The following is a 24,789-nucleotide window of genomic DNA, read 5'->3' as shown; positions in this document are numbered from 1 at the left end:
GTGCTTCTTAAAAAATACCCTTGCTATAATGAATGAGAAACCCTACTTTAAGATTTAAATAAATTAAATCAAGTTGTTAATTACTTTTACTTGAACTCTTTCTTGCTGCCTTTTGCCCTGAAGATTTGCTATTTTTTTGAATTATATTGATTTGGGGGTTAGTAATCGAATTTCTTGGGTGAGCGATATTTGCTTGCTATCAAAATAGACATTTAATATTAAATCTGTGACCGCTTATTGTTTAGTTAGTTAACTTGTTTCTCTTCTTTAGAGCAACCAAAAGTATTGTGAGACTTACTCAGCTTTCAATATAGCATACTACCATGGATCTTCTGCTTTTACTGAAAATGTGTGAAACAAAAGTATCTGTTAGTAGTTAAGGTCAAACTAAATTCCTCTTTTTAAAACCAATTGTGCTTTTTGCTTATAAGGTAAATATAATATTTATAATAAAGTGGAATAATTATATTAATTCTTTACAAATTTTAAATTAGGCAACCTGAATTCTGCAGAAATTCTGGACATTTGCATTTTGTTTTCAATGTGTGTAATTCATTTTTCCTGGTAATGTCATTGAGCAATATAACTGACTGCTGACGGTAGGAAAAGCAACTGAAGTTCTTTCTGGTAAAACTTCCCAGGCATTTCAATAAATTTTTTTTAAGTGCTGATTTTAAAAAAAATAAAACAATGAATCGTCACCTATTTTGCCCTTGAGCAGAATTTTGGAGCAAATATGGTGGTAATGTTTTAATTGGGAGGAGGTAAACTCATTAACTTTAATCTGAAAAGGTATATACCATAAGTGTTTTGAATTGTATTAGAACAGGGGTGTCAAACTCAATTTCATTGAGGGCCACATCAGCATTGCGGTTGCCCTCAGGGGGCCGGGTGGGTATGGCCAGGGTGGGCGTGGCCTATTGGGTGGGCGTGGCTAGAGTGCGTATGGCCTACTGGGTGGGCATGGCCAGCTCTACATCGTTCGCATCAAGGGTGCCTATGGGGGCCTGGGCAGGAGTGGGACAGATCTGAGGGTCTCTGACAGAAGGGAGGGTCTCTGACAGAAGGGGGGGTCTCTGGGCCAGGGCCAAGGCAGTGGGGGCTGTTCCCTCACTGTTTCCAGGATGGCTTCGCGGGCCACATGAAACCACTTTGCGGGCCGGATCCAGACCCCGGGCCTTGTGTTTGACATGTCTGTATTAGAATGTAATGGTAGTCCTATGAACCTGGAATTTTGATTCCATTCACTTTCCATAAGTTCTTCTTTCTGAATAGCTCTGAGGAGGAGTGATGGACTTATGAATTTTTTATTTCAGGAATCCCTAACCCCTTGTCCATGGTCTGCTACTGGTCTGTGGCCTGTTGGAAACTGGTCCACGCAAGTGGTGGGCAAGTGGGCAAAGCTCCACTTGTGCATGCATGGGATTAGGTTGAACGTGTGAAACATCCCTTCTCCCCTGCTGCTGCTGACAGTCTGTGGAGCCAGAAAGTTTGGGGACGGCTGTTTTATTTCATTAAGTGGGAAACATTCCAACTGCTAGGCAACCTTGGCTCTTTTATGATTCGTGGACTTCAACAATTCTGGGACTTGAAGTCCACGAGTCATAAAAGAGCCAAGGCTGCCTACCCCTGTGCTAGACCATGCACAGAAAACAATTAGATTCTTAAAAAATGAATGAGATCATTAACCACTTTGTCCAAGATATTGTAGAGGAGAGATTATAATGAAACCAAGAGTTAAAAGAAAAAGATGTTGAATGTGAAAGTCTAACTTTTTCATTGGTTTCTTGGGGGGAAGTTGGAAGAATTGCAAAACTACTTAATTCTTTTTGTGTCATAAGGAACTCTACATTTATAGTCGTGTTTTTTTTATCAAACTGACTTGGGTTGTGTTGTACTCTGTGCCTCAGTTGTCTCTGTAAAATATCTTTTTGTCATATAATATCTGAAATGTGGTTGGCAGGTAGGGGAGTGATTATCAGACAAAAATTGGTCTCCTGGTTAAAGGGTTAGCCTAGGAACCAGGAGTCTGCAACTTGGTCCCACCTTAAGCATGAAAGCCAGCTGGGTGACCATGGGCTAGTGGTCTCTCTCTCAGCCCAACCCACCTCACAGTGTTGCTGCTGTGTGAAAAATAGGCAGAAGGAATATTATGTGTGTCCTTGTATTGAGTTAATAAAGTCAGAATAAAAAAATATCTATTAAAAAAGTAAATCAAGCTAACATTCTTTAATCTATTGTACCTCAGGCTCTTTAATTCCTATGGTAGGCAGTGTCATTCTTAAATATAGATTGCTGGCCCTACAGTGAGGTGGAGTAAAACTGTTTTGTTAGTAGAAGAAATTATAGTCCTTCTCTCTGGTGTTCCTTTTCAGCCTTCAAGTTCTCTGCCTCATTAGAATTAAGGGATAAACTTGACTGAGCTTGTGCATTAATTCATGGCTTGCTTAAATCTGACTTACTGAATAAATCACAGTGGATGGTTTCATGCAACATGCTATAACACACTAGCAGTGAATGTTTCTACTCCTTCAAGTACTGTGGTAGTGTTGAAATATAAGTTCACACAAATTCAGTTTACTTTGTATAAAATAAAATGTGCCACTTTTTCTTTTGGTCCAGACATTAAACTGTCTCAGGCTAGGCTGACAAATCTGATATTTGTCAGAAATAGTAAGGGAGAAAAAAAACAAGACAGGATAATATAACCTGCAGGAATGCCTGACCACATTGTGTGAAGCTGAGATACATATTCCAAACTTTAAATTCTTATCAGCTTCATTTCCTTCTTTAAGAATTAAGAGGTATTTTTTTTCTCATCCAGACCTGTTTTGCTGAAATTTGGAACTTAAAATATTTTTGCCCCTGTTTTTGGAGAGAGTTTTCCATCCTCCATGGCTTTCATTGGGGTATGTCCATTTCTGAAAGATGAGACCCTGTTTCAGATTTTCCATTTGGACCAGTGTCTCTCCTTGCTGCCTCAACTTCCCATTTCCAGCATGGTATAGTTAGCTTTTGTACTGAGCGGTGTTCCATACAGATATGTCAGCTGTTGATCCCCATCCAGAGATCCAGTTTCGTTACACAGAGTTAGGTGCTTCCTGAGCAGGTTTAGAAAGGGCAATAGGTAGCAGGTCTACTTCATTCAAAGAGGTTTGTGGGGAGGAATATTATTAATTCTTTGCATCTTTGGGGTATTTTCCCCTCAAATCTGACTTTTCTCTTAGCTAGCAGGTGGGTGGTGGTGGGGTTATGTATAATTGTCCTTTTTGTTGCTGAACAGGCCTACCTCTGCTGTATGATCTCATATAGAGATATACAGATGCAGTTTAGTGGATGATTATTCTCTCTCTCTCTCTCCCTCCCCCTCCCCTTCCCCTTCTCCCTCTCCCTCCCTCCCTCCCTCTCTCTCTGAATGCTTTCCTTGGGGCATGGTATCTGTTAAAGACCAGATGTGACCTCTCCCTATAACTCTATCTTGCTTTCCCTGGCACAGAAATTAATCCAGTGAGGGAAACCACCTTTTGTTTTCTCTTCCTGAACTTGAAAGGGAGAACTCTGTGGTTTTCTTTATTTGAAAGATCCAAAGTCCATGAAACATTTTGAGGGAATGGACCATGGTTATGAGGACCTTGCACAAATGAACTACTTGTTTTTCTGCCCAGGCTTCAGAAAGAGCCTGGCGAAGGGAGGAAAGAAGTGACAGATTTAGTAAGGATTATAAAACCATCAATCAGGAGAAGAGAAGATAAAATGCTCAGAGGGAAGGGGATTAATTTTATTTTTATTCCTCTGTGAACTCAAGTTCCAAACAGGCAGTGGTTTTATGGAGGATTGCAACTAGGGAGGGAGTTCCCTCCCCCTTCTTGATGGAAAAGGTTTCCAGGTGGAGGGAACATTCAGAAAGAGAAACATTCCAGCATGGAGTTTTTTCCTGCTTTCTTGGCACAACTGCATATAACATTCCTTGAGTGTTATATCCATGACAGAAACAGAAGCCTGTGTCCTGCAGTGCTTTTGATTGTAGTCTCATCTGAGTGAGAACATTGGCTCTGAATGGTATTCGTCCAAATATCAGAGGGGGAAAAAATCACACTACTGGATGCTGTTTCTGTGTCTGGGGACCTGGGTGGTTTGGAAAAACATTTAGTCTCACTATCTAGGCCACTTACGGTAATTTTCTCTCTGTGTAATGATTTGCATGCTGTCTTCACAAGCATGTAAGTCTTTGATTATGTCAACTGAAATGTGAAATAATGTGCCCATAAACATGTTTTTACTTCTCTTTAAAGAGAAAGTAAAATAGTTTTGGGGCATATATTACCATTCTAGATATATTACTGTACCCCTCTTCCTTTTCCTATTTACTTCCTGAAGTGGATGTATATAGCTTGAACACTACAATTTGAATGTCCATTATAAGAGAAAATCTTAAATTGGACTATCTCTTTACAATTTAGTAATACAACAAGGTGAAATGTGAAAAGTCCCTTTCTTTATTACACAAGAGTTGTAGCCTTAATTGGAGGCTTAAATTATTTCAAGTTACCTGCTATTTACCATCATCCTTTTTATTGAAGAAAGTTCTAGATTGACCACACCCCAAGGTTCATCCAGCTAATACATCACTATCAACAATAATATCTTCATATGTTTAAAGTATTATGACTTGTGGGCAGACACTGTTACTGTGTTTTAGTTTTTTTCCCTTAGGTTTTGCTTGTAATCCGAAGTGCTATACTTCTGCTACAGTTCAAAATTTATATTTTAAGAATAAAATACTGTGCAACTATAACAATTATATTTACCACATAAAGAATGGTATGTTCCTGATATGGCTTTTAATATCAGATCTAGAACTTATGTGAATTCCTCCTGTTTCCGCCCACCTCCCCCTTTGCATGAGTGAAATCTTTTCGGAACTATATAAATCCTAAAATCATGAGAATATCTGATTTTCTGTATAAAAAAGCAAAGCTCTTAAAGCTTAAAACCCCATTCCTGGGAAAAGATCATCAGACAGAAAGTATTTTTTTAGATACCGGTTAATTTGGGGTTCTTTTTAACTGACTACAGGGTTAATTTAATATTTTTTAATTTGGTTCTTAATTTTTGTATTTTGGATTTTTAATTCCCTGTAAACCGCCCTGAGTCCTCAGGGAATAGGGCGGTATATAAATATAACTAAATAAATAAATAAATAAATAAATATATTTTTCTTTAACAGGTGAAGTTTGTTCTGTCAAGTGTAGCTTGGTTTTACTGCTTTGGCTCATCAGTGATATCACATGGATTCCAAAAATTTCTATGAATCAAGCAAAAAATACAGAACTTGTTAAATCTCCAGGCAGAGTTTGGAATAATTTGGTTGGTTATTCAAAGAAAACCCTTCAGAATAAGATTTAGAAATAAAGAGAGGAGGCATTTCGTTTGACTTTGATTCTTCACCTTATGATAAATTCCGTCTCTGAATCTAAATGGCAGGACCCTTATCCTCTTTGCTACTTTGGAATGTGTATGTCTTGCAAAACTCTCACAAAATGAGCAAGTTACATTTTTATTAGACTAAACCACAAGCTACATAAAAACAGAGCTGAAACTATAAAGGAAAGAGTGAGTCAGATGGACAGGGGTGTCACTGCTCAAGACAAATTTATTTTTCAACATATTTAGAAATCTTTTGCTCCTCTCTTTGAAATACTTAGTCATTAAAAGCAAAATAAACAAATCTTCTTGATGGATCTACCTATAATTAAAAGGCAAATGTTTCAAACATGCATTAGGGGGTAAATAATATCAGACTCCTGATGTTTTAAAGAGGTCTAAAAAAATGAAAAAGGTCATTAATTGGCACTGATAGAACTCCTAATAGCTACCAGTCAAGTCTCCTGTGGAGGCCATTTCAAAGCTGACAGTATCTGAAGCACCCTTTCATTTCCAAGGTCACCTTTTCTTTGGCTAAAAATTAAAATGAAACAAATTCTGATAAGTTTTACTGTAATTGTGTTATCCTTTTCTAAAATGTTTATGCATCATTTGTGAATATTGTCCTATTAATTTAAACCATAGGTTTAGAAAAATTATAGCATCTGTAGAAACCACAATAAATGAAGGTGCTTAATTGACCCTGACTGACCTCAACTAGAGTTGGACCAAGTTAATATTATATTTGGATGGGAGACTATCAGGAAATCCCAGGATTGCAGTCTTGACTTGGAAATTAAAAAATAAATAAATCCCAAAAGTGGCAGTGGCAAGTGGTTTCCATCAACTACCATGAAAACTGCATGAAACTCCAGGAAATGAGCTTGATTTGAGGGCATCTGTTTTTATTTTTTTTCTCACCAGCTGTCAGTAGGTTCTCTTCAGAGGCACAAGTCACTCCAACCAGATGAGCTTCCGGCATATATGGAAGCTTTGATCTTGGAAGGCAAGCCTCCTACTCATCTGTAGGGAAGAATGCTTTCTACATACCAAGAAGTACTTACATGCATTTATTTATATCCTGCCTTTACTATTTTTGTAAATATCTCAAGGCATGAACACACCTACTACCTTCTCATCCTATTTCCTTCACAACAGTGACCCTGTGAAGTGAGTTGGGCTGAAAGAAGGTGATGCCCAAAGTCACCCAGCTGGCTTTCATGCTTAAGGCAGAACTAGAATTCACATTCTCCTGGTTTCTACCCTGGTGCCTTTACCACTAGACAGTATTTTAAATTATTTTTTGAAGGGATAGTGACAGCAAATGGTTAAAGCAGAGTTTGCAAGAATTAGTCTTTCTATTTACTGGTATCACTGCAGTTCAGCACATGTAGAGGCTCCTATATGACAAATCTGATCACAGGCTCTTGCTGGAACAGTTCTGGAGTATACAGAAGTCAGCTTGCAAACAGACTAAAGGAACAGTTTGGGTGTATGGTGTGGAAGTGAGGGAAACAGAGATTATTGACTTTTTAATTTGCTTGCATAACAACCCTATGAGACAGCAAGTTGCTCTAAAACACATGGTTTGTTCATTCATCTAAGCAGGAACTTGACATTTGGGCCTCCAACCTAACTTCTGTTATGAAAGTTTGTTAGAATTGGTACTGCCAGTAATAGAATCAACCCTTCTGGGTAAGATAGCTAGATAGACAGATACACACAAACCCTTTTACCTCTCAGCATATTCATTTATGGAGAAAACAGGCACAATTAAATAGCATATATGTCCCTATCAGATAACAGAATGCATGCTGTTCATTGTGGTTTCCTGAGTTAAAAAATGTAGATATACTTCCTTAAAAAGATAAAGATGGGTTATATATTACAGGGTGTATGGACAGCAATTCCTGTGTGAACTGAAAAATGTGGAAGTGGCAACCACCAGGGATAATCAGCATGATCTGTTAAATGAGCGTGCTGCTTCTTCCCATATCCCTCTGAATGGGGAATTGGCTAGATAGCTGCTTCAGTAGCTAAGGTTTGGCAGGGTGTAGTGAGAGTAAAGGACTTCTGGATGTATGTCACGGTTGAAGGCTGCAGGGAACATATGCCTAAAGTCTTTGGACCGTGACAGTAGAGTAATACTGTTTGAAGGGTACAGGAGGTTCTATAGGACATATGACAAATTATTTATTTAAAAATCTTAATCGCCTAATAGCCAAAGGTCCCTGGACACTTTACAATAAGTGTACAATAAGTACAGTTTGAATAAAAACATCTACAATAATATCAAATAAAATGGAAAATGAAATGACATATCAACCAGATAGAAGCAAGACAGTATTATATCATAGAACTAAGGAGAAACTTCCTGAGAGTTAGAACAATGAATCAGTGGAACAAGCTGCCTCCAGAAGTGGTGACTGCTCCAACACTGGACGTTTTTAAGAAGAGACTGGCCAGCCACTTGTCTGAAATGGTATAGGGTTTCCTGCCTGAGCAGAGGGTTGGACTAGATGACCTCCAAGGTCCCTTACTACTACTACTACTACGTCTTCTTCTTCTTCTTCTTCTTCTTCTTCTTCTTCTTCTTCTTCTTCTTCTTCTTCTTCTTCTTCTTCTTCTTCTTCCTATTATTATTATTATTATTGTTGTTGTTATTGTTATTGTTATTATTGTTGTTGTTGTTGTTGTTATTATTATTATTATTATTATTATTATTATTATTATTATTATTATTATCTAAAATCATAGGAGTTAAAAACAAGAACCAAGGCAGTGTCATCTAAAACAATGGGAATTAAAAACAATTAAAGCACAGTTTAAAGGCAATTACAAGGTGGGAGGGAGGAAATAAGTCTTCAACTGGTACTTGTCAGCCCCATTACATAAACCAGAAATCAACTCCCTAGGATGTCTGCAACTCTTTTTATTGAGACCGATTAGAATAGCAGCAACATACAACTCTGATTTTGTTGTACCTCCCTTCTAGTTTAGTGAATTAAAGAGGTGTTCATCTCGGCTGTTTCTGACTGTTACCTGGATGTTCTGGATTTTAAAAATGCCGCTTAGGCCCTCTTACCTTGGCCTGCTGATTTCCCTCAAGATCATTTTCCTTATTCTCTACAGGACCAAAATGAGACTAATGTGGGCACTAGGCAAAGTACTCCTGCTTCCTTATTATTGTCATGCCAGTTGAATCTCTGTTTCTTTTTGGAGCAATTTTGTTTCCTGTTGTTATCTTCTTTACTGTAAGTAAGCTTTCTTCGAACAGTATAAATTTAAATGTTGCTAAAGGAAATGCCTTATGACATTGGTGGCAAACCTATGGCACACATGCCAGAGGCGGCACTCAGAGCCCTCTCGGTGGGCACACATGCAATTGCCCCAGCCCCGCCTCCCCCAGCACCCCTCCTTACCAGAAGACCCCCCCAGAGAGTCGACCCCAGGCATGGCCTGTGAAGAGCAGCACAGCCAAGAACATGGCAGCCAGGCAGCAAGGACAAGTTTCCACCTTCGCACCCCGAAGCGCACAGATGGTGGTGCTGGGTGTGGGTGGAGGGCATGGCTGCCATGGTGCTACAGGGCCGTCTGGGTGATCAGCGGGCGGTGGAGGCGGTGGGTAGCCCTGTGAGTGGGCGGGGTGGAGCAGGGGGTAGAGCGGGGGTGGAGCAGGGGCAGGCGGCAGAGCAGGTAGGCGGGCCAGAGGGGCGGGGCGGGTTTTGGGCACTTGGTCTCTAAAAGGTTTGCCACCACTCCCTTATGATGATTGGCATCAAATAATTACCTTAGAAGTCTTATCTTTCTTTCCAGAGTTATATGGATGCTTTGTACAACTTGTTAGACGATAGCTAGACTGACATATTGTGTAAGGCATGGTATGGAATCATGATTTATTACAGTGGTGGGCAATGTGTAGCCTGTGGGGCATATCTGCCTGCCTAGCAGTGCCAGAATTTAGTGGTAAAAATTGCAATATTTTGTACTTTTGTTTTACAATTAATGGGTGGATCGGGAGCAGGGGAATTTGAGGGGAGCAAAGTACTCCCATTTACTTAATACCCAACCCCCCTCAAAAAACAGCTATCATTTTAATAAAATGCATAATTAAATTTGGTTTTGAGGAAACCACAGATAGTAAACTGTAACTATTGTACCAGGAATTCATATTAATGACAAGTTCATTCCACCCAGTGTGCTATGAATGGCTTTGAGAGGTGGCAAATGCCAAAATTAATGTTAACCCTCAGGAAAGTTCATGCGTAAAAGTGCAGATTAAAACTCATTGTCCTTTTCAGGAACTTCTTGTTTTAACCAGCTGTGGCACATGTGTCATAATACTTGAAACTGATGGAAATTTCCATATAAATGTGGTTAGCACTGTAACTGTAAGCAAGAAGATGCAGCCAGTGTTTGTTTGTGCACATCAACAGCAAATTTGTGCATAAGCAAAAGAACCAAGGAACCTCTCGGTAAAGGATGCTTTTCGATCCAAAACTTTTCAGAAGCCTTCTTTGAGTAAAACTTTTGAATGGTAGTTGTTGTCAGCTTGATGTGTAAATATTTAGGTTTGTTTTTCCTCTCTTAACTTGTATGCAGTGACTAGAAATTTTAGAATTTTATTCTACCAACCCAATAGAATGTGGGAAATAAACTGTGGATCCTGATTCTGCCTGCCTGTCGCCTAGCTAAATAGAACAGGATCAAATTGTTGCATGGGAAGAAGCCAGATTTAGAAAAAATGAGTTTGAAAATGGATCTGTGCAGAGAGAAAAAATCCCCAATTTTCCTTAATGCATCTTTGTGGAAGAGGCAGTTGGACAATAACTTAGCATGTTGCTGAGGATTCCAGTCTAAGACATCCCCTTTCCCATCAAATGATGTAGAGCTGCACATTTGCAGTATGCCTGGGCTTCCCAGTATACATCAGTAAATGAAATCACAACATTTTATTTCATTATTCAGAAGAAAGAAGAAACACTCCCAACTGCTGGTAAAGTGGTTGGAAGAATTCCAGCAATTGTGCACTACATATTTCCCTTCTGTGTTTAAAATGCAATTTTACAAAATGGCTAAAAATTGGGAATTGGGAAGTGTGGGTTGAGATATAGGAGCAAATAACTTTCCTTTTTATTTTGATCATTATATTCCTGAAAGTAAAGGTGCTTTTTTTCCCCTCTAGCATGTTTACATGTGAGATATCTGAGGAATATGAGTGGGTAAGATTGCGCTTTCACCTGACAAGCTTTTCAGTATCCTAATCATGGAAAGCAGGAAGGCTAGGATTAGGGCTACACATGTTTTTAAATATCTTCATTGTTCCTGAATAAAACGATTTCCCCAAGGGTAGAAATGTTTCTCTGCCTACAGAACAGAGTTTAAATAAAGTGCTCTACATTTTGAATCTCTGTGACATTAAAAGTTATAGCTTAATAAGGATGGAAAATATCAGATATGTTAAAGGCAAAGCATTCACATCCCTTGAAAAACTTTGTTTTTAATTAGCCTATTTTTAGAAACACAAAATAACTCGAGTGCTTAGTGCAATAATGGAAATACCCAGTACTTCTTGTTCATATTTCCCATTGTCATTGTTTCTCAACTTCAGCAATTTAAGATGTGTTCACTTCAACTCCCAGAATTCCCCTAGCCTGCTCAGTGTTGTTTCCTTGTCTGGTCATTATCCCATTCAACATTCTGGCTGGGAGAATTCTGGGAGCTGAAGCCCTCACATCTTAAAGTTGCTGAGGTTGAGAAACATTTACATTGTTCTGTTCAGCCTTCCATCCTACATCCCAGTGTGTTGTGGCTTTTTCTTCCAACTCTATATCCACCACATGTCGCAATGTGTAGACTGGTTAAATATGTATTTGACATTGCCTGATAACAGGGAGAGTTCTGTAGTTTATACCAAAAAAAAACTCAATTTCAAGAGTTGGCACAGAAGGTTTTGCTTTTAAAAGCAGCATCTCAGAAGTGGAATGTTAGACATTATCAGTACTTTTGTCCTTCAACAAAATTGGTGTGGGAGACTGGAAAAAAATGGAAGGATGAACTAAAATGTGAATTTGTAAAGCTGAATAGAAATATTGGCTGCATTGGCTTGCAGATTCAAATGCCCCGGTGTCTCAGTAGAACTGCTGTGTATTTGGTTGGAAAAAGTCAGTAAATATAGTCTGTAATAATTATTAGCAGAAACATGGCTTTAAATCAGGGGTCTTCAAACTTGGCCCTTTTATGACTTGCGGACTTCAACTCCCAGAATTCCTCAGCCAGTGTGCCTGACTGAGGAATTCTGGGAGTTGAAGTCCACAAATCATACAAGGGCCAAGTTTGAAGACCCCTGCTTTAAATAGTAGCTCCAAAGGAGGAACCAAAGGTTTGATGAATATTTTAAGCTAATAGATAAAAGTGTTCCAAATCCTTTTCCCTGCATTTTTTTGTAATTCTGGGAATACAGATGTTCATTTTAGCTGTTCTGCTGATTTTTCCTCATGCCAACGTATAATCCATCTTTTCTCAATAATCTTTTCTGATATTATAAATAAACTTGGGATCAGTGCTCCATCTGGATAAAGATACTGTCTCTGAGTTGCTTCCAAACACTGGAATGCACTCCCTTAGAAGTTGTGCTGGGCCTTATGCCTTCTGCTTTTAGGAAAAGAAATAAAAACTTTCATTTTAAGCAGATTAGTTTGAATTAGTAGTCATTTAAAACATTTTAATAAGATTTTAATCATATAAGTTATATTTTGTTAGTTATCTTGAAAGCTATCTAGGTTGAAACGTGCGTATTAATTGTGAATGACAACAGCTCTGACTCTACCATTTCTGTAAGCCTGACTGAGCACAACAAACCAAGAAATCTACTCTAGAGAAAAGTTAAAACTACTTTTATTGAGATCAGCTGTAATAACAGGACATCGGAAATCTGATTATGTTTTCCCTCCTTCTATTACTTATAGTTCGATGAATTGGGGAGATATCTGCCAGAGATACTTCCAAATGTTATCTGACTGTTGGGGACTTAAAATATGTTATATTTCTTGTCAACTTGGCAAGAAAGCTTGCATATCTCCTTCAAGGTATTCTTCCTTATGCTCTATAATACAGTTTTAGTTGATTTGCTGAGGATAAATATATTTATTATGTGCACATTAATCTATCACCAAGTTTGGTACCAAAGAATTTAAGGAGAGCGATGGTGTTGAAATATATACAGGCAGTCCTCAGCTTATGACTGAGTTGCTTAGCAAACAGAGGTATGACAGATCTCCCCAGAGTTATTTACAACCTGGTTTTGAAGTTCCAATGGCTTTCCTTCACCCCCTAGCAGTCATGTGATCGTATTTTGGATGCAGTTACCTGATTTTACAGTTATCTGCAGCATCCTTTGTGACCATGATTTAACATGATTTTTGCCTGAAACCAGCATTTACTTCTGGTTTCCAGCAAAATGCCCATTGCGTACAATGGGTTCACTTATTTGCTTAATGACTGCCACAAGAAAGGTGGTAAAATAGGGTGTGGTCTCATGGTAACCTGCTGAATGACTGACATGACTTGTGATATAATTCCATGTTTAATAATTACAGTTGTAATTTAAGGAGTACCTGTAGGTGATTTCTGTACTTGGCAATGGATTAAAAATATTTTAATAACATATTCATTGAAAGACATTCTGGTGGTCTTTCAATCCTACTGTTTAGCTCCTCAAAGAAAACAATTAAGTGGCATGTAAGGAACAGCCTCCTCCCTTGAGTTTCAGGTGCGATGGATGGAGCCCAGGTATTTGTTTTCAGTACTAGGGATGAATCACAGTTGACAACTGCAACTTCTCCACACCCCATGCCCTGAGAGCGAAATAGCAGTTTGTGTGTCTGCTGTTGTTGACATCATTGCGTAGACACCTTCTATTTTTATGACTGGGAATGCCCTTAGAGAAGGATGTCCTTAAAAATGGGAAATCCTAGGCAATCCAGTCTGGTAACTACTAGAAGACATAGAAATTTAGAAATTGGAATTAATGTACACAAAATGGGTTCCTTATTTATGTGTGTGCATGTGTACATTGTTTGAACATTTTGCATGTTTAGTATTTAATATTTACTACAAATGTGATTACGTATCTGGACCAAAATGGTTGTGTAGGCAATCTATCTCATTTTAATGGATCCTAAAATGCCACCCCTCAAGTGCCTACATGTTGCCAGAGTTGCCATCCTTCTCTACTCAACTTGGGGTCTTCTCTCTGTGTACAACCTAGTGTGGAATTCTCTCCCCCCCCAGTCATTAGCTTAAAGGCTTTCTTTGTCAAGCATGTTGGTGTAATGCAATTAAATAAGGACAGCAGCCATCTGGTCTGCTTTTTCTCGGGCTGGGGAATGCAGCATGCACATGCTCCTGCAAAGGCCGAATTGGGGCATTTTCTCCTTTCCCACCCTGCTGAGAGCCAAGGGGCACTGATGATGCTGGGAAAAGGATGAGACTCTCATAGCCTTTGCTTTCTGTATTACAAAAACATATTTTAGAGGGATAAGAATGTTGAGAATCTCCGCAGTGCCACTGTGTAAAACAAATGTAGGTTAAGATGAAGGAGGAAATGGAAAGTTTTTAGCCTCTCTCGCATCAGCTTTGCAAGAAAAGCCTGGAGAAGGACAAATTCTCCAAAGGGGAAGGTGATTATATGCAGGTAATTGGTATATTCCTAAAAGTGGTGAGAGCAAACAAGTCTCCTCCTCTAAACGCAGTCTGCTAATGCTGCTTGTTCAGTGTGAGGCACATTCAGGACTAGATGGGAGATTAGCTGTGCTCCTTTTGGCCCAGATGACTCAGTGACTGTTCAACTAATGTAACCTCTGACCTCCATTTTGTGAGACTCTGAAAACATTTCATTGCAGAAACCGGACTTCTGCTGTTTAGAAATAAGACTTTTTATGCCTCTCTGGGTTACTGCATTTCTCTCCTCCCTTTTTTCCATAAAAGAAGATGGAAAAAAGGAACTATTGAGTTTGCTTGTTCTTGGATTCTTTAGGCATCGGATAGTCATTGGTGAGAGGACATCTTGCCTTTCCCTTCTATTTCCTGGTCAACAGCACAAAAATGCTGTGGTTGTGGTGGTGGCAAATTACGAACTCCATGAGAGTGGCTCAATATCTTTCTCCCCTTTACCTTACCTTCCTGCTGTACTAATGTTTTCTTTCAGCAAAACACTCCAAACTAGCATGGAATATTGTTTTACCATGAAATGAGAATTGCTGGCAAGTCCAGTCACAATATTACTTTAAAACTTATTTCAAAAGGGCTAAAATAGCACGTGGTGAATTAAGTGAGATAAGAGGTTGGCTGTGAAATATTTAATTTTTGGTCACCTATACCAGCCTACCTGAAGAGATCCTGTGTTTAATATACTTCTTGCATTAAAAAAAGTACAAGTAGGAAATGTTTCTTCCTTGTTCCTTTCTTTGGGGCTTCAGTCTTCTGTAAACACATTGTTTCTGGCTTGTAGGCAAGAAAAATATGTGTACTTCCCATATTTATTTTGTCATACAAATAAATAGAAGCATTTTGAAGTGGAACTATTCATCTGAAAAGAAGTTTGCGCTCTGGAGGAGGATTTTACAAACCCTCTGTTTCCAGCAATAACATGGAAACCTAGCCTAACTAAGCAGCAATTCATAATTATATTTGATTGATCTTTGGACCTTTGAATAGAATAGAGCTGGAAGGGGCCTTGGAGGTCTTCTAGTCCAGCCCCCTGCTCGAGCAGGAGAACCTGTACCATTTCAGACAAGTGACTGTCTAGTCTCTTCTTAAAAAACTAGTGATGGAGCGCCTACAATTTTTGAAGACAAGCTCTTCCACTGGTTAATTGTCCTCAATGTTAGGAAGTTTCTCCTTAATTCTAGGTTGCTTCTCTCTTTGGTCAGTTTCCAACCATTGTTTCTTGTCTTGTCCTCTGATGCTTTGGAGAATAATTTTACACCTTTTTCTTTGTGGCAGCCCCTCAAATACTGGAATACTCCTATCATGTCTCCTGTATTTCTTCTTTTCTTTAGACTAGCCAAACCCAAGTCCTGGCCTTTAAAAGTTCTTGGCTTTGTGCAATTTGAATTCCCAGTCAGCTGTTTTTGTGACTTAAGATCTTTTGTCCTAAGAGCCTGGCAACCTTTTACAACCTTCCTACCTAAGATAGAATAAATCGCTATAAAGATGGAGATTGTTTAGCTAATGTTCCTCAATGAACAACATGAATAATGAGTAACAGCATGAATAACAATCACAAGATTGCATCCCAGGCACCGAAGTAGGCATATACTTACTTCAAGTGCAACAAAATCAGACATAGCAGATGTATTGCCATTGAGTGAAGAACAAAGGAGAAATTGGGACAGTGGTAGGGCACATTTTGAGAAAAGACTAAAATCTTTTACCTGCCACCTTTCCACCAGTAGATTAGGATTAATATTTTGCTATCTTTTTTATTCACTTATTTTCTCTCTAGTTAAATGTGAATGTTCAATGGTGTTTTGAATGTATGTAAACCATAGTATATTGTAGTGAGATGATATTACGTTAATGTTGAAAATAAATAATGCCATATGTGATCTGTCTTCTCTAATTTTACCTAATGAAAAACCTGGCCTCAAGGTACTTGTGGATGAAATGTAAGAAATTGTGTTTTCCCCCCTCTTAGAATGCAAATTGCAAAGTAGGAGGACTGAAAAAAAATATGTGGAAACTAATTCTGTAAAATGAGAAAATGTGTACAGAAGGAAATGTCCACGTTTGTCTTTATCCAAACTTGATATCCAATATGAAAAAGTGTGGATTTGAGATACTGCTCTGTGCAAAAATCTCCCAAAACAAAACACTTTCCTGTAAATGGCCCTTTCACGGTTGTTTAAATTTCTTAATTGAGCAGATTAAAATCACATGAACCCTCTTCCCCAATTGGTCATTGGTTTTTGTGTGCATGTTTCCAAAAAGTAAATGAAAGCCACAATAAAGGATAACTACAATAACAATAATTCAGGTAGGCTTTGTATTCCTTAAATCATGGTTAGTTAATGCTATGAAGTTATTGTAATTCAGTTAGAACAGTTAGAACAATTAATCAGTGGAACAACCTGCCTCCAGAAGCTGGGAATGCTCCAACACTGGAGGTTTTAAAGAAGAGACTCGACAACCATTTGTCTGAAATGGTATAGGGTTTCCTGCCTGAGCAGGGGGTTGGACTAGATGACCTCCAAGGTCCCTTCCATCATCATCTTATTATTATTATTATTATTATTATTATTATTATTATTATTATTATTATTATTATTATTATATTTATTTATTTATTTATTTATTTATTGTAGAACTGAACTGTTTCTGTCAACTGTCGTCTCTGGCTTTGATATTAGTGGCAAAGCAGTGGCAGAACACATTTAATGCAAGATCTGTGCCAATTCTCTCTAGGTTTACTGTCTTTTCATTTTTTGTTAATAATTTTATTGATGCATTTAATAAGCACAGTAAAAACTAATACAAACTAAACTAGAAGAAAAAAGTACAGAAAGTACAGAAAAAAGAAAAACGTAGAAAAGAAGCAACAAAAATAATAATAAATAAATGGCTTTTAACCTTCATCACACTGAGCATAAGCTAATATACTATTTTTTATCCCCTTTTGAAGCAACAAATAAAAAAAATTTCTCCCCATAGATTTTTATAATTTAGAAATCATCATTTTTTTAATCCTATTTCAGCAAAAAAACCAATTAGGAGTTAGCAGAAATATCCTTCTTTTTGCTCTGCACAATCTTGACCTTTAAATTATTTCTGTGACATCCGGGATTTGATCTTTCATCATTCTTTAGCATTTAAAAGGAGTCTTCAAAGCTTTTATCAGATTACCGGTACTTTGTAAATCCCATAAAGAGGCTTCATCCAGAATTTTTTGTTGTAGCTGTTCTATGTCAAGGTCCTTTTCTTGATTTGGCTTTTGTATTCCCATTTTAATAATTTCAGTTTTGCTGTCTTCCTTACCTTCAAACGCTATAATGTCTAAACGTTTATCCGTTGAAATCTCTATTCTTTCTATTAGTTATTAATATTTCAGTCCAGTTTATAAAAACTTTTTAAAATAAAACAAAGTTACGGTATATTGTAGCCAGCTTAGTCATTTTAATTCTTTTTTGTCTGGTTCTTTAGTTCCCTCTAGTGTCCATTTGCAATATTCATAAAGCTTCAGTTTCTAACAAGCTTCATTCCATTTCAGTCCATGAGTTTATTATTTAATTTTATGTTTTTGCTTTGTAAGTCTTAAAGCAAAAATAACCAATATTCCAAATCTCTCTGGACTCCCAATCTGTTTAAAACTTTCTTAATTCAAAACCCCTTTTGGCTAATTGCATATTATTTTAAATTCTTAAGTCTCTGCTTAAATTTTCTTAAATCTGAAGAAGGTAAAACTCACTGTGTGTCAAATTAAGCTTGCTGTTTTGAAGGTCTCTAATATCCATAAAGTGGTTAAATTGAACATTTACAAATGTATTTAGAAAGTGAGTTGGCTGGCTGTATGTCCTTATGAACGGCCCTACCTCTGTGGAGAAGATGTTGTCTCCCCTAGCTTCTAGTGCTGATAACTGCAGGAGACTGTTTCCTGATCTCCTCATGAGATGTTGCCATTCAGAGTACCTGTGAGGATCTCCCAAATCTCTCTTTCTCCAGAGATTCAATGGACCAGTCTACTTGCTGATCTTTTCTTCTTCATGGTAGTTGTCACCTCCACTTGTTGTCAGTCAGCCATAACTCACACTGGGAGCTGTTTCATTGTCTTTTTATTATATTTTCACTAAGTGGGCCAACTTGCATGTCTTTGTGTGGCTTAAGAAAATTAATATATTTGATTATTGTCATTTTGTCAATGTGAATATTGCCGATATAGATTCTGCATTTTTCCTTCACCAGGCCAGATTCAGGAAATCAAGAACCATATGATTCTAATTGGTGTTACTGTATTTGTTTCTTTGCAGAAGCAGGATGATGACGCTGAAGATGAATTGGAAATTGCTATTGACAACACTGCTTTCATGGACGAATTCTTTTCAGAGGTAAACATTGCTGAGAAAAGAAAAAGTAGCTCTGAAATTAAAGCTGGGGCTTTAGAATAATAAAAGTGTGGAACATTGTGAGATTTATTTAATTGTGCTGTGAAAGCTCTTACTGGAGGAGACGCAAAAAGTTAGGGTTAGGGTTAGGGTAGTTGAGTAGTTGTTGAGGACGATAATAATTATAATGATAGGGTGAGGCAAACTGTTGTGATGCTAGGAGCAGCGAAGAATGTAGGTCTGAATTCTGCATTGGTGTTCATGAAGCCATAAAGAGTGAATGTGAACATAATCTTAAAAATATTACCTTTAAACATATATGCCATTTGTATATATGAGCGTGGAGTAAATGGTCGGTCCCTAGTGCATATATATGTCTAGATTGGCCATCGGGGAAACTGAGTCTACTGGTAGATCAAAATACGAACCAGAAGCAAAGCTCACACTTTTACCGACATTGGTGAAAATAATATACCACTTCAACTGAATATTGATTCCCCCCCCAGCTTGTAGCTGGGATGGTGGGAGTAAATAGAAGATGAATTGCACTTTTGCTTGATGCAGAAGAAAGGTCTGCCTTGTTTTGTAAAATATACCCTTCAAATCACTGCCTGCAGAATGAGGCAAGAACATCATACAATTGCCTCCAACGATAAGAAAGCACTCTCCACCACTTGCATAATGGTCATTGCTGCTGCTATTGCTGTTTCTGTGTGAATTCCTGTAATGAAAATGAGCTTTGAGCCTTCAACTGACTTGACAGAATTTGGTCTTCCCTTCTTGGCCTCTGGCAGTGATTCCTTCTCAGCATCTTTTCATAATTTGCAGATTGAAGAGACTCGGCAGAATATTGACAAAGTTTCAAAGAACGTAGAAGAGGCAAAAAAGCTGTACAGCATTATCCTGTCTGCTCCTATCCCTGAACCAAGTGAGTAGGGTGTATTGTTTTCAGATATGCAGTGTTTTAAAAATTCTGAGCCTAAATCCTCCTCAATTTTCTCTAAAACATTATATCTGTGTCAGGTAAAAGTAGAAAGATGGTTGCAGCTTCTGGAAAAAGCTAAATTATTTGCCATCTTGAATGGATTCATCTAGACTGGTGTGTGTGTGTGTGTGTGTGTGTGCTGTGTGTGGTGCAAAGGAGAAAGGATCTTTACTGCTATTCTCCTACTGGTATTAGAGGAAATCTATTTGTGTTCTGTAGAGACAAAGGATGATCTGGAGCAGCTGACGGCAGAAATCAAGAAAACGGCCAATGCTGTTCGAAACAAACTTAAAAGTAAGAGACCTCTTCCTGGAAGAGGCTGGGTTTGTTTTATTTGTATCGCTTAAACAATTATTAAATTTTATTTGTGTTGCTTAAATATTTGTTGCTTGCTTAGCTGCCTTTACATGCCAGATGCGAATCTTGTGAGCACATAATTAATTCCATAGACATCTTCCCCAGTCTCTCTGCCCTCCACAGGTGCAGAGCTGAAAGCCAATCACAGTGAAAGATGCCCACCTTCGGGAAAAGTTTGGTAGCCATTACATAAAGGGAGGGTACTGTTCCCTTTAAATGTCAAAATCAAATCCATGCTCAAAGCTAAGAAATCACAGTTAGGTTTATTCTTCCTACCTGAACAACCTACCACTTCAAATGCTAACAAGTGACTTAAGATTCACAGGATTATAGTACTGGAAGTCATATTGAAGAGCTTTTATTCTTCCCAGTTTTGCTCTGCATTTTGTTCCCTTTGTTTTGAAATACCATAAATTCTGTCAGTTTACACTATAGTACAATACTGTACTAGTGTCTATTCTAAAATTACTATTTTTTTCTTAAGCTTTTCTTTGATGTGTTGAAAAACTGAATGTTTATTTATATGGCACAAAGAGAGTGATTTTTAATCCATGCTTATATCCCTATTTAGATATCTTTAAGGTATGTTTAAAGTTTCTAATCACTTCTCATTGATAAAACTATCCCAACCTGGAGATACCACCATGAAAACAGTTTAGATAAAAATTATAAAATTTCTAAAAAAAATTCCCACATTTTAAAACCTTTAGATTAGTTTTAAATCCCTGTGAAGCAGGTCATAACAAACAGAGTATCAACAGATACAACCCAAAGAAGGGATTAACTCTGCAGAATATAGCCAGTGTTCCTTTCAGACTGTGATACCTCCTCATTTTTCTTGGCTGCATAGGTATGGAGCAGAATATTGAGCAGGATGCGGCTCGATCATCAGCTGATTTGAGGATACGGAAGTCCCAGGTAAGTGGAGCTCCATGGTGGTTGGATTAAAATGACTTCGCCAGCTGTTAGCAAGGGGTAAGTGAGTGATACAGAATGATATAGATTAGACAGAACCATATTTTTTGATGAGGACTAGCATATTCAGATTCCTAGGCACATTTCATGAGAAGCTCTAGGGCTTAACTGTTCCAACGACCAAATTAAGCACTGAAACCCAGCTTTAATTAAAAGGGAAGTAAAGTGACAATTTAAACATAGCAAGTGAATTACTAGATACAAAATACCTTTTAATTTTGAAGGATTGCAGGATTGGAGCTGTTTTTAATGCTTTGACAAAACTCTGATGATTTTAAATACCTTGAAAATAGTTTTGGGGAACAAACAGAAGTAACGGTTTTTCATGTTTTTCAAAATAAAAGGAAAAGGGAAAAATAAATTAGCTAGAAGATACAGTATTTAGTAACTATTTTAAGACACAAATTAAGGCATATTTAAATTTTCATTTACCAAAAACAAAACAAAGGCTGTAGATTTTATTTGAAATAGAATGAAAGCCAGGGTCTCTGAAGCATGACTTATTTTTCTTATCACCAGCATTCAGTTCTTTCCCGAAAATTTGTGGAGGTGATGACTAAATACAATGAGGCACAGGTTGACTTCCGGGAACGGAGTAAAGGGAGGATCCAACGACAGCTTGAGATCAGTAAGTCTTTTTCTGTTTGCCTTAGATATCACCTGAGTAATGTAGGATCTTGAAAGATTGGAAGAGAAATGATTCTGCCTTGTTTTTAAAAATGGAACTCTTCTGACAGAGGCATTACACGGACTTGGGATCATCTAGAATCTTGTTGTTGAACTCTCCTTATGATGTTTCCAATCACGGGATTCAAAATACATCCCATTTGCTCCCTTTTCAAGGGTCCAAGTTGAGAAAATGGCTCTGCACCATTTATTTGATATTGGTCCTTCATCTGTCATGAAATCTGAATGACACTGAATTTTGATACTCATTTCAATATGGCTGGTCAGGTATCAGCAAGAGAATGCCATGCAAACTTCATCTCAATACTTAGTTACCTCCATGCTAAGCTGCTGATTTTTGAAAATCAGTTGGCCCTTGCTCCCATTTTAAATCTACTCTACCCTTTTTAGCCTTCAGAAGTAGGAATACCTTTAAAATGAAAATTGAAATCCTCAAGATGTTGACCTGATAGTATTAGTATATTAGGTAAACCAGGAAAGTGGATAGTTCCAGTTATAGTAGCAGCAGGTGCACAACTGGAAGACTGAGATGGGTTAAGGACAGATCATTATGGAGAAAAGCTATGGGGTTTTGTCTTTAGTGCATTTATTTTTAAATTCCTGCTCCTTTTTGCGTTTGTAACCCAAACGATGGCAGCACATACAGAGAGTCCTCATTTTATAACCATTCTTTTGGTGACCATTTGAAGCTACAATAGCACTGAAAAAATGACTTATGATTGGTCCTCTCATTTACAACCGTTGCATCATTTTATTTATTTATTTATTAAATTTCTATGACACTGATCTCCCCTGAAGGGGACTCTGGGTGGCTATCATCATTCCACTGTCACGTAATTAAAATTCAGGTGCGTGGCATGTGGTTGCAACATCCCAAGATCACATGATTGCCATCCGCAACCTTCCCAGCTGGCTTCCGACAAGCAAAGACAACGGGGGAAGCCAGATTCACATAATGAAAACATACAAAACATACTTAACAACTGCAGTGATTCACTTATCAGCCATGACAAAAAAAAGGTCATAAAATAAAGTGCAATTCACTTAACAATCACCTTGCTTAGCAATGGAAATTCTAGTCCCGATGGCGATTGTAATTTGAGGCCTACCTGCACATAGTAACATACATCTCCGTTCATGCTCTCAACTAAGACACCTCTTGACAGCATCAAAACTATTCACCCATAAAGACATTAAATTAACTAGGTGACAGCACACATTCTTGGCTCTCTTCTTGCTCAGTGCTGAACCACTTGCCAAACCTGTGTATTTTCATATGTGCTTTACTTTCAACACATATATCCTTTTGCATTCATTTACCAATCTTCCATTCTGTTCACACAAAATGCGCTTTCATTGAAACTTGTATGTTTTCTCTAAACTAGCCAATGTATGATAATCACATTATTCCTCACATTAAAGTTAATATTATACCCAATTTTCTTTTTTTATTATTTTCATTTTATACACTTTGGATATGCTTTTATGGAACAACAAATTACAACAGAATAATGACAGTTTATATGGCATTAGTGCAATTAAGCATTATATTTCCTCCTACCTATTGTGTATTAATTCTTACAATGGGCATGAACATGTTCATTCATATTATAAGAGTTGACATTCTGGCTTTCTCTTTTTTCCTTGGGATGCAGCTGGGAAAAATACAACAGATGAAGAACTAGAGGAAATGTTAGAGAGTGGGAATCCTTCAATATTCACTTCTGGGGTAAGTGTGTATGTGAAGCAGGCTGGGGGGGCAGGGGGGTGTTCATAAAAAAGAACTTTATGATCCTAAATGCTGGTGGTTTGCAAGAAGGATGGTTTGGGTTTTTTCCCCTAATGGTGTTGAGTGTTATTGATTGTAGCAATAGAAGAATCAATGAGTTGGATGGGAAGTGAAAGTGAAATATATATATACAGGTAGTCCTTGACTTACAACAGTTCATCTAGTGCAGGCATGTCAAACTGCCGGCCCTAGGGCTAGATGTGTCACTCTGAAACCACGCTCATCCATTACTGGCAATGGGCAAAAAATCGCGATACGTCACGTGACGTCACGACATGTTTGACATGCCTGCTCTAATGGCTGAAAATAGTGACATAGGACTGTTTTCCACACTTATGACCATTGCAGCATCCCCATGATCACATGATCAAAATTCAGATGCTTGGCAACTGACTCATATTTATGACGGCTGCAGTGTCCTGAGATCATGAGAGCATCTTTTGCGACAATCGGACAAACAAAGTCAATGGGTAAACCAGACTCACTTAACAACCGTGTTAGTAACTTAACAATTGCAATGATTCACTTAACAACTGTGACACGAATGGTCATAAAATGGGGGCAAAGCTCACTTAACAAATGTCTCACTTAGCAACATAAATTTTGGGAACAATTTTGGTTTAAGTTGAGGACCACCTGTATATCTCGGAAGGAAGAAGCTAAACAGGGGCAAAAGAAAGCATATGCTGAATATTGTTCAGGATCATTGCAGAAAAAGCATTTCTTCCATGCAATGGTCTCTGGATCTTCCCTAGATCATGGATTCCCAGATCTCGAAGCAAGCGCTGAGTGAGATTGAGGGACGACATAAAGACATTCTGCGACTTGAGAATAGCATCAAGGAGCTTCATGACATGTTTGTGGACATTGCCATGCTGGTAGAAAATCAGGTAACTGAACCTTGGTGGAAGGATGCTGGAAAAATAGCCAAGAAAATTAAAAGAGCCCTTGTTTCAGAAAAAATAACATCTTAGGGGACTGAGATGATAGATCCTTGCAAAGAAACAGAAAAGGGAGAGGACAACGAGTACATTTCCTATCAGTCCACCTCAAGGTCTTGTCATATTGCCAGTGCTCCAGATCCGTCGTTTTCTTTGCTGCTTGGAAAAACAACAACAGCAAAAATTCAACTGGCATTATCATTTTCAGATGAAGCAAAATATGAATATAGAAAGCAATGTGTGTTCCCCAAATAAGGCTAAGGCTTTTTATAATACTCTAGGGCTTGGGAAGAAAGAGGCATTCAATGGCACCGTTAACATAAAATAAGGGAGGGCTTAAGCATGGGATACTGACATCCAAAACAGACTGTTCAAAATATAAGGAATTAAGAAGGTATGCAGTGGGGGTAATGTTGGTCTAAACCTGGGAGACCTGCTTCAGTTACTCAGTCAGCCACTGAAGCCCATTAGTAATTTGGGGCTAGATTATCTCTCAGTCTAACCCAATTTCTCAATCTTGGTCACTTTAAG

The 24,789-nt window shown here is 38.0% G+C and overlaps 1 protein-coding gene across 1 annotated transcript in view; it reads left to right on the top strand.

Annotated features, from left to right (window-relative positions):
* Window positions 1-24,789, top strand: part of STX3 (syntaxin 3) — a 38,631-nt gene that overhangs the window by 2,823 nt on the left and 11,019 nt on the right. The window contains exons 2-8 of the mRNA XM_083348202.1: window positions 18,450-18,527; window positions 19,353-19,452; window positions 19,729-19,803; window positions 20,717-20,784; window positions 21,361-21,469; window positions 23,184-23,257; window positions 24,073-24,207. Coding sequence (XP_083204328.1) covers window positions 18,450-18,527; window positions 19,353-19,452; window positions 19,729-19,803; window positions 20,717-20,784; window positions 21,361-21,469; window positions 23,184-23,257; window positions 24,073-24,207 — 639 coding nt within the window. The remainder of the gene's footprint in view (window positions 1-18,449; window positions 18,528-19,352; window positions 19,453-19,728; window positions 19,804-20,716; window positions 20,785-21,360; window positions 21,470-23,183; window positions 23,258-24,072; window positions 24,208-24,789) is intronic.

Source organism: Vipera ursinii (genome assembly GCF_947247035.1).
Source record: "Vipera ursinii genome assembly, chromosome: 1".
Lineage (NCBI taxonomy): Eukaryota > Metazoa > Chordata > Lepidosauria > Squamata > Viperidae > Vipera > Vipera ursinii.
Note: the sequence above shows the minus strand (reverse complement) of the source record. Positions and strands in the feature narration are given on the sequence as shown.